Source organism: Triticum dicoccoides, chromosome 3B (assembly GCF_002162155.2).
Source record: "Triticum dicoccoides isolate Atlit2015 ecotype Zavitan chromosome 3B, WEW_v2.0, whole genome shotgun sequence".
NCBI classification, from domain to species: Eukaryota; Viridiplantae; Streptophyta; class Magnoliopsida; order Poales; family Poaceae; genus Triticum; species Triticum dicoccoides.
This window is the reverse complement of record NC_041385.1, coordinates 5,955,563-5,965,834: the sequence shown is the minus strand read 5'-3', so window position 1 is coordinate 5,965,834 and position 10,272 is coordinate 5,955,563. Positions and strand designations below refer to the sequence as shown.

General features: G+C 52.7%; 1 protein-coding gene and 1 long non-coding RNA gene across 2 annotated transcripts; one reads left to right on the top strand and one right to left on the bottom strand.

The window, feature by feature from the left end:
• Nucleotides 1-4,407: 4,407 nt before the first annotated feature.
• Nucleotides 4,408-7,304, top strand: LOC119274282. Its single transcript, XR_005135092.1, has 6 exons — nucleotides 4,408-4,901; nucleotides 4,972-5,094; nucleotides 5,479-5,559; nucleotides 5,973-6,182; nucleotides 6,288-6,483; nucleotides 6,630-7,304. It is a non-coding gene; the product is annotated as an uncharacterized LOC119274282 (long non-coding RNA).
• An 841-nt stretch (nucleotides 7,305-8,145) lies between these two features.
• Nucleotides 8,146-9,635, bottom strand: LOC119274281 (probable serine/threonine-protein kinase PBL21). Its single transcript, XM_037554955.1, has one exon. It carries the CDS (start codon nucleotides 9,599-9,601, stop codon nucleotides 8,183-8,185), a length of 1,419 nt encoding a protein of 472 aa, XP_037410852.1. The 5' UTR covers nucleotides 9,602-9,635; the 3' UTR covers nucleotides 8,146-8,182.
• Between the last annotated feature and the right edge of the window lie 637 nt (nucleotides 9,636-10,272).

Here is a 10,272-nt window from a genome sequence, read left to right as displayed (position 1 = left end):
CCCACCCTCTTCCAGCGACGCATGGCCAATCCCCGTCTCCACTGGCGGGGCAACAATCTGCTTTGCCCCCATCGACTTGTCGCTCTCCACCCTCCGCGCCTCAGGCTCCGCAATGATTGCCGCAATCAGTTTACCCGACGAGCCCACCACTTCTGCCTCGGGATCCTGAGGGCCACCACCGCTGTCTCCTACCAAAACCACCCCACCTTTGTCGGCATCCACAGATGGCACGACCACCTCCTGATTGGCCAACGGCGAGTGGATAGAGGGAATCTCCATTGCTGCAGGAGCAGCCACCACATCCATCTCGGGTCCCACACCGACTGGGGGCGTCACCCTTGCCAGAGGGACAGCTGTCTCCGGCACAGGATCTGCAACAGCCAGAAACCGTGTGGGTGCCGCTGTGGCCTGCGCCTCGGCAGCCACAGTACGGCCACCAAGATCCAGTGTGCCAGCCGTAGCTGCTGGCACCACCAAAGTCTGACTCGAAACCCGGGGCTCACCGGAGTTGCCGATCCGGTTAGCCGGCACACCTGCCAACCGCTTGGTGCCCACTCCAATCGCCGGCAGCCGCTAGATGGATTCACCCAGCCTGCCCATCAAGACCTGTTTGAAGGATCTGCCAGTGGCTCCAACTCCAGTAGCCCCAGGCGCACCACCACGGTCGTCCCTCTTGCCTCGCGTCCAGGGCAGAACCAGGCGCTCCCCTCCTCCTGAGAAGCCGTCGAACTCGTCCGGCAGCCCACTCTATCCGCTACTACCGGAGCTAGCTGGAAGGCGCCAGTTCTCCGGGGCGTTGAAATCCCACAGCCTTCCAATGTGGATGAGCGTCGAGTACTCCAGGAATTGGCGAGACGTAGGGCGCCGCTGCCGAGCATCTTCCAACTCCGGCTCAGGGATCCACAGCCGCTTGTCCGCCGGGATATCGTCCGGCTGCACACACCAGGCCCGCACCTTGAACAACGACAAATCCGATCTGTCCGCTGTCTCCGGCGCCAAGCTGTCAATTTTGCAAGCGTTTCCCAGAATCTCTGCAGCCGTATCTTGAGACCACACATGCGAAGGGATTCCTTCAATCATGAGATCCACCTGCACCCTCATTGCCTTGGCCGTAGCTTGTGCCTGTAGCAACCAAGGCTTAAAGAAAAGCTGGAAGCTTCCATTGCCAATCGGGGGGGAGCGAAGGGCGATGTTGCGAAGCTCCGGGGTGGCAAAGACGATCAGGAAATCCTCTGGCTGGAACCGATGAACAGAGAAGCTGTGACGCGGAATCTCCAGCTGCACCGAAATGGCCTCCGCCGCCTCCACACAGGAAACCGACGGCCGCACACCACCAATGTATGCCACCACTGCCAGCCGAAGGCGTCGCTCCATATCATCCATCTCCGGGGAGCGTTGGAGCACGCATATGCCCCCCGAAGAAGCCTGGGCTGCTGGCCATGCTGAGGACAGAGGCTCAGCCGCCGCCGGCGAGGGAGGCACCAAAGGTACCTCCAGCCTAGGCGCCGGTGAGGTCTGTCGCCGAGCATCAGCCAGCACCACCGACGGGTCCATGCGGCCCATCTTGGACAGGACCGACCGGATCAGCTCCCTCTCCGAGGCCGGACTCCGAGGACGCTTCCATTGGAACGATTCATGCCCTTCCACACCACAGCGGTAACACATGGGGCGGTTCGGGCAATCTTGCTTCTTGTGGTCGTCCCCAAAACACTTAAAGCAGAGACCTTGCAGCTCGATCGGGAACTCCCTCCGTTCCCACGAAGAAGACGGCGAGGGAGGAGCCCTGTGCGCAGTCAGGCCAACCTCCTGCTGGCGCCGAAGCGCACGCCGGCGGCGCCACTTCGCCTTGCGGGTGGGCCTGGGGCGGCGGAATCCCTCCACCGGAGCCGCCGACGGCCCAGCCACCTGCTGGCTCGCCTCGCCGGAGGATGCAGCGCGGCTGGATCCAGGAGACCCCGAGAGACCCAGACCGGAGACCACCGGCTGCGGCCGAGGAAACGCCGAAGAGACCGAGGGCGGGCTGGAGGAACCGTCCGCCATCGCCGGAGGAGGTGGCCGCCGCGACCGGAGTGGCCCGCGGCAGAGGGAGGTGGACGCCGTGGCCGGAGTGGCCGGCGGCGGGAGCGGAGGGAGGGGAGCGCTAGGGGGAGGGAGGTGGAACGAAGGGAGTAGGTAGTAGTGGCAGTTTTCAAAAATGAGAACTTGGCAAGCTACTAATGTCATACAGAATGATCCGCTAGTCCTCACCTTGAGCTGAGAGAGAGTGGGAGCGGAGGCTGTACCCATGATCGTGTCTCCAGCAATTAACGGCCACTTTGCTTGCTGTGGCCCGCCGCCATAAACCTCTCCATCAAGTAGGAAGGAACCAGTACCTCATGCTTGTGCCTCTCGACCATTTTCATTTAAACTTGTAAAGTCATTCCTGTTCTTCTGAACTTGTAGGTTTATTACGCGAACGCCATCGACGGCAGAGCTCGTCGTGTTGCTGGAGTGTCTATGGCGCTAGCTTGTTGGTCAAGGACTTGTTGATATATGTGACTTGTTGCTTTGGATGGACCATTGTGTGTGCTTATATATGTGACATGTTTCTTATATGGAATTATATGTGCTTGTTATGGACCCAAGTATTGTGTCTCTTAGGGCATCTCCAAAGCCGACCCTCAAACCGCCCGCAACCATCTAGACCGCGCGGTTCGAACGTGTTTTGCCATCCAAGACGGTAATGTATCGGTCCACAGGCCGATCCGGACACGCTTTTTTCTGTAAACCGAAGACATAGGGGGTGGGGGTGGGCTTTGCGGGCGTCCGGACCACTACCACGCCCGCTCTTGACTACCCTGGCCCATCAAAAACTCTCCTTCCTCGCCTGCGTGTGTTCTCGCCCGACGCTAGTCAGCGCTGCTACAGAGCATTAGTGCCACATTTATGCCCCAGAGTAGACGCGACCTTTCATTGGAACCGGCATTGAAGCGGGGCGCCAGCCAAGAGCGCTGATCGCGCCACTTCCCTGTGCAGGAGTCATATCCCCGCATTCGAACAGCACCAGCTTGTCCGCCTACCTCCATTAAATGCACATGGTTGTTAAGGAATGGCGAGCCGGCGCCACTTGTCCGCCTGTCTGCCGCCTGCCATTAATCACATCGCCGGTCTCCGTGCCATCCCCCTCAATATACACCACATGCTCGGCCATAGCCGCATCCATCATCCTCATCCCCCTTCCTTCTCTCTACACCACTCCCACCATGGCCTCCTCGAACTCCAAAGTCGTTTGGACAACCTCTCATCCAAGCAGAAAAAGTAAATTGTGGCCCTTGCAGCCGGCTGGCAGGCTGGCACCACCGACATCCCAATGGAGGACGCGGCCAAGGACGAGCCAACACACTCTCCTCGCCAGTGCATGCCGGCATCACCATCGGTGAGGCCCATGCCCACTACATAGACATGGTGCTGGAGGAGTGGGAGGCCAAGTTCCAGCGGGCCTAGGCCGACGAGGACTACAATATCCGCCTCCTCGACCAGCACCGGCACACGGAGGAGCAACTTGTTGCTGACACGGCCATAGTGCCGAACAAGTATAATATCGAGCAGGAGGCGCTGGTCGACTCCTACCGCACCGCCCGCTAGCGATACATCCAGTATCAGGTGGATTTACAGGACGCCTACAAGGAGATAGATGAGTTGGCAGATGAGGTGTTCGACAAGAGTGACGACAAGGAGTACATCACCAGCAAGCAAAAAAGAAACTACTAAAGGATAATGTTTTCATCCTGGCCAGACGGTCGTCCCTGCCCCGCCTCTGGCTGTGATGCATCGTCGCTGCTTCTAGCGTGGTAGCTATGAGCGACGATGAGCGCTAAAAGACCCTCCACCCGCACGGTCGACCTGTTTCCGTGTTTTCACACATATTTTGTACGTATTTTTTGTGACAAAGATATTTTTAGGCAGGAAGGGAGATACAATCAAAGGTTTCAGAAAGTTCTCCCCCCGAAAAAAGGGTTTTAGAACGTTCATGAGAGGAGAAGGTAATGGACCGCGTGTCCTAACAGATTAGAGAACGCACTCATCTACTACCACTATAACAAAAAGAGAGAGGCAGATCCAAACAATCACATCCATTCATCGTTAAAATCTAATGGTCCTTAATTATTCTGTGTTTAAAGCTACCAACCACGCAATAAGCCACAGTCTAATCTGCCCCGCAGTAATAAAAAAAGAAAACAGCCCGCCCGCACGATCTCCTCCTTCTCCCGCACGACCTCCTCCTCCTCCTCCCACAGCCGCGCCGTTCGCCTCCCGCAGCCGCGCCCTTCACCGCCTCCTCGCGCCACCGGAGCCACGGGAAGCGCCCGCGGGTCACCGGGAGCCTCCCCAGCAGCGGGAGCCCACCCCTGCTGCGGGTCGCCGGGAGCCTCCCCTGCCGCCCCCTTCGCCGCCTCCCCAGCCGCAGCTTGGCCGCCGCCACACCGCCTCCGCCACACTGCCACTCCGCGGGCCACCCCTCGATTCCTTCATCCTCTTCCCGAGCCGCTGGCGTCCATCACGCGCCCCCTACTCTTCTCCTCCAACCTGGCCAGTCCCCACACCCGGAGCCCCTGCGGATCGAGGCGTCTTCCACGCAGAGGACAACGCGGGGAACCTCCATTGCCCTCCATTCTGACGGCCGCCCTACAGTGGCCCTGACACAATGGTTCCCTCTATTGTTCTGATCGAGCGACGTGTTCATTTTTTATATTTTTTCTGTGGCAGATCATGACGACGACCCTGACAGGAGAGGAGGAGGAGGACACGGAGAAGAAGGACCGAGAGTTAGACATGGATGTGCACTATGAGGCAACACGCCGCCGTGTTTGCGCCGCCATCTTCTGATCTCTTCAGCATTCCTGCTGTCTTGGGTTTTCTCTGTAAGTTTGGGTCCGTAGGCACACACCCTCATAATCTCTGTCGCTCCCTCTAATTTCTGTGGACATACAGACACACGCAGTGTTTAGAACGATGCCCGCTTCAGAGTTTCAGTTCAACTCACCCAGACAGAAAATACATTCTATCACTGGCTAAGCATAGTACGAACTGGGTGGACATGGAGTCAAGGACATGGTAAGGAAGTCAAGCAAGTGGTTTATTTGCTCTCTTCTTCGTTTCACCATGCTGCACCCCTTCTAGCTTATTAGTCGCCTCTTTCATCTCTTTTCACTGTACTAACCTGCCAATATTTTCCCATCTTTGCAACGATTGACATGTTTAGTTTTAGTTTTACAGTAGACCAGAACGTATGCTGATCTACAGTATTTCTTAATTGTACATGGTCTTCTCAACTTCAAGTTCATAACCGATTCAGCTTAACTGTTTATAATCTATTTTCCCTATCACTTTTTAACTCTTGAATTCGCCAGGCCAACCATCCTACAGTAGTGTAGGAATTCAGTTAGCACGTCATAACATGATATTCTCTTTCGATAATGCTTTTGTTGGATTTTTTAGGAACAAGGTGGCGAAAAAATAAGTGGTTGTGGAAGCAATGGTTTGTTTGGGGAGGTGGAGAAAGTTTTTATGTTATTTTTGGTAGGCATGAAGACACCCATTTCTATTTGTTCATAGTAATTCACTCCGGGCTTCTGATTGGATCATTACATTGATGTTCCAGCTGCTGGGCTACATGGAGTTGTTTTTGTTTAAAACATATGATCTTGACGCTACCCATTTTTCCCTGTCGACATTAGCTTTCTCTCTGCCATTCAGAATTGTTCAGGACAAATCCATACAGATAAAGACCTTTAGTATCCTTCTCATTGATGAAATTTATTTCCATCTTTCCAGTAGGTTCACTATAACAGCTAGATTACTTGCGAAATTGTAATTATGATTGTTCCACTTTTAATGTAATTTATAGAGCTGACGGGCAAAAGTTGTGCATGTTTTAATTAGTTACAAAAGATATAGTTGGAACTAATAAAATCATGTTCATTATTTGGCAGCTAAGTCAGAACTCGGAGTCGGGACAACTCAACAAGGGAACGAGGAGCCTCAAGGGAGATACCTGCATAACACTAGATGCAGTGAAGAAGGAATCAGAAATGTTCTTATGTTTTAGTGGCGGAATGGCAAGGCGGCCGGTTAGATGACCTGGGTCCGTGGCGAGTTGGGGCTCTCGACTACAAGAAGATCATTGAGGCAATCGATAGTAGGTTGGTAAATTGCTAACAAAACATGTTTAGAACTACAAAATTGGCTTTGTTCTGCTATTTATTTATTTTTTGACTAAAAGTAGCAATTTTTGCTTCCGTATTAAGATTTCAACAAGACTCTATAAAGGGCTCTAAGGGAGTAGAGGAATCAAAAGAAAACACCTGACAGTGCAAAGTGCACTTAGGCAGTAAGGTCAACACAAGACTACTCATGAAACGCCTCCATCAGGAGGCCAAAATATACACATACGAACTCCCGGATATTGCATACCGGGGAGCTTTCTTCTATTTAGGATTTAAGGTACTCGATCATTTGTTCTAAGTTCAGTATTAAATTAATTTTTGTTCTGAATGATTACAAACACAATACATGTTGGTCTAAGAAAAGACCTTTTTAATTTGTAATCCCTGTGTAATACCAATCAATTTTGTTTTTTGCACATCTAGGCTGATAATATGCTCACGAAAAGACAGGAATGCAGCACCACTCCAATCTTTAGAAGGTCCCCACCCTGTTCTGGTATGTTTATGCTTATGCATCTACAGAATTATTCGATGTTATATTGATGTGTGAATGGTGTATCCCTGTTCTGGTATGAAAATCGGGTTGCTAGGAATAATCTCCATCATTCCTGGGTTGTGCATATGTGTTGTTCTATATTCCCCTCTTTATAATGCTATGTATTGTGGTCAACGCTCCCAAGCTATGATAGCTCGCTGCTGGTAGGTTGCCGCCCTGGCCCCCACATGCTACCAGCATGTGTTACTGTACATTTTGCTTTCTTACATGTCCTGAATTATATTTCAAGGAAGATGACTATGATTTATAAGCACACGAACACATCACAATGTCACATAGTAATGCCATGTGATGGCAATCTAGGGTCATTTCTGTTAGAGAAGCCCCCTACCCCCTAGCCCCAGATATGCGAATTCTGAGCGTCACCACGAATAAGTGCAGAGGAATAGTGGGTAGACCGCAAACCCTAAATTTCTAGCAATTCTGAATACATTCATGTGACAATGAGGTGTCCATGTAATCATGATGTTATATTAGATTTTTTATGTTGTTATTTCTTGCCCTGCTAGTACAACTATGTATACAAAACTCCAACACTGCTAGCGAAGTGTCTTTCCTTCTAACTGTTTGCGCAGGAAAGTACTATTTATCTCGGATAGGGTGTGCTAATCATTGAACAACTTACATACCTTTTCAGTGATGAATATAGATAAAGACGAAGCAGAGAACATAATATCTTGGTGAAGGCATCTCAACCGAGATGAGACATTGTTTATTTATTTATGTCATATCCTACTCATAGTCTGTTGTTCTGTGAGCAATTGTTTATTTTTTAACAGCTTACCATTGATAATGAGTCGTGTATGGTGGCTTTGTTAATATTCAAGTAGTATTACATATTAGTAATATTGAATGCATGTTTTTTTGTGGTTTACTTATGACTGGGTGCTTGTCAAAAAATAAAATTGATTGTCCCATCATTTGATTTAGTCAGTATATTGTTTGTGGATAAGTTGAGACGTGCATTGCACGTGCAAGCTTATGTGATGATCATTGAACTACTTAAATACCTTTTCAGTAATGAATCTGGATAAAGACGAAGCAGAGAACATAATCTTGGTGAAGGCATCTCAACCGAGATGGGATATTGTTTATTCATTTATATCATATCCTACTCATAGTCTATTGTTCTGTCAGCAATTGTTTATTTTTTAACAACTTACCATGGATAATGAATCATGTATGATGGCTTTGTTAATATTCAAGCAGTATTATATTGTTTTTGTATAAGTCGAGACGTGCATTGCACGTACAAGTTTACTAGTCAACACTAAACACTGAGACATGATAATATGTGCGCACGGATGCCATTTGACACAATTTGATCGTACTTAAATTAAAAAAAATCGAACAGCATCGGGGTCAACCAAAAAAATAACCTTGGATACAAATGATTTTTCGCCGTTTGACTGAGAATTAGTTAATTCTCACTAGTCCTCCGTCGAATGAGGCTTAAGCGTGCCATGGACATTGGCTCATGGCTGCGTATCACCACGAGCGCCTCCTCGAGGTTGGCCACCACCTTCGACATGTCCGGCCGGCCCATCCGCGACAGGCAGATGCAGCGCTTCGCCGTGTCCGCCACGATCTCCAGCGCCTCCATCTGCGGCAGCGTCGGGTCCAGCGACGGCCGACGGTCCAGCGCATCCTTCAGCGCTAGCTTCCCGTTCCGTATGGAGTCCAGCTGCAGGGTGGCTGCCGGATCCTCGCCCGTCAGCGCCTCTAGCATCACCACCCCGAAGCTGTACACGTCGCTCGCCGTGCTCACGCGCTTCGTGCGGCTGTACTCCGGGTCGATGTACCCGGGCGTGCCGACGACCTCCTCGACGAGCTGGCCGCCGTGCTCCTCGCCCGCCGCTTGATACACCGCCGCGCCGAAGCCGGACAGGCGCGGTGTCCAGTTCATGTCTAGGAGGATGTTGGACGAGCTCACGTTGCGGTGGATGACCACTGGCTCCGCGCCACAGTGCAAGTACTGGATGGCCCAGGACACGCCCAGCAGCACTGCGACGCGGGTCCTCCAGGGCGCCGTCGCTGCCGACGAGCTAGAGCCACCGCCGGCACGCTGCAGGCGGTCTCTAAGCGTGCCGTTGCTCATATGCTCGTAGACAAGCATGCGGTCGTCCTCCTCCGCGCACCAGCCAACGAGGCGCACGATGTGGTCGTGGCGGAGGCGGAAGCTGATGACGAGCACCGGCACGAACGCGTCCTCCAAGCCATCCCGCCCCTGCTTGTCCATCACCTTCACGGCCACCTCCGGGCCGTCGTGGAGGCGGCCCTTGTACACCGTCCATGAGCAACTTCCGCCGAGCTCGTCGGCAAAGTCGTTGGTCGCTACCGCGATCTCCGCCCACGTGAACGTCCTGGGGCAATGGCTGGAGAACGAGCTCACATGCGACAGCACCATCTGAGTGTGCGGGGAGCCAGAGCTGGAGCCCGGCGCCGGCACGCCGGTGTGGTTGGCGATCAGGGTGAGCAGCCTGAGGCTGAGGACGCTGATGTCGGAGATAATCCTGGCGTTGAGGTCACGGAACGTGTCCGCGTGGCGGCCAGCCCGGAAGAACCTGTCGGCGGTGCTTCGCCTCTGGCAGCTGAGGACCAGCTGGTGCGCCTCCTCCAGCGTGTTGATGAGCTCAGCCAGCGGCGGCACCGCCTCCGGGTCGTCCCGCAGGCTAGACAGCACCCCGTGGACCGTGGACACGTGGCGCTCGAGGTGGTCGCACTCGAGCTTGTTCTGGCGTGCCGTCTCCACCGCCTGCCCGATCATGGAGATGAGCCCGGCCGCCTGCCCGATGAGCTGTGTCACCGCGGCCGCACTCCCCACGAACGTGAACGCCATGGTCACTCACTGGTAGAAGGAAGAGGATTCGGGGGTAGCCTTTTTACCGGTGCCGGGAGGATTGGAGGTGGCCTTTTTATCAGCGCGCGCGCGAGCTCGAGGTGTTTGTGGAAATTGTAGCACGAAGCGACGCCGAAGGCCGTGGCCAGTGGGCAGTGGGCACGGCTCCGCGCCATTGTCTTGGTCCGTCGCTCATTCTCTCTCTCCCTGCACCGTGTTGGTGTTCGCGACGACCCGAGGAATTGTCAAAGTCAAGCTCGTGACAATCCATGCATGCACCCTATCGCGTGCACGACCTTGCAAGTTGCAAGGGAGCCTTCTCTCGGCATTAAACCACAACAACAGCGGTTTCAACGCTTTGGCCCACGGTTTGAGTGTTTTTCTTTTTTGCTACGTCAAACAAATACAGGGTTTTACAATCTCTTTTCATATACTGACCAATCACAAACTTGCCTCCCTCTGATTTTCAGGGGGTGGGCCGGCTCCACAACCTATTGACCAATCACAAACACACAAGTTAATCCTCCCCTGTAAAACCCTGTAGTTATTTGTAGGTGTAGCATTGCTCACAAAAAAGTTTTGATCCAGTTTTCACATTTGAAGAAAAGAAATGGTAACCTATGGTTGGTCCCCTCACAAAAATGGACTGAGAACCACACAAATTACAGTTC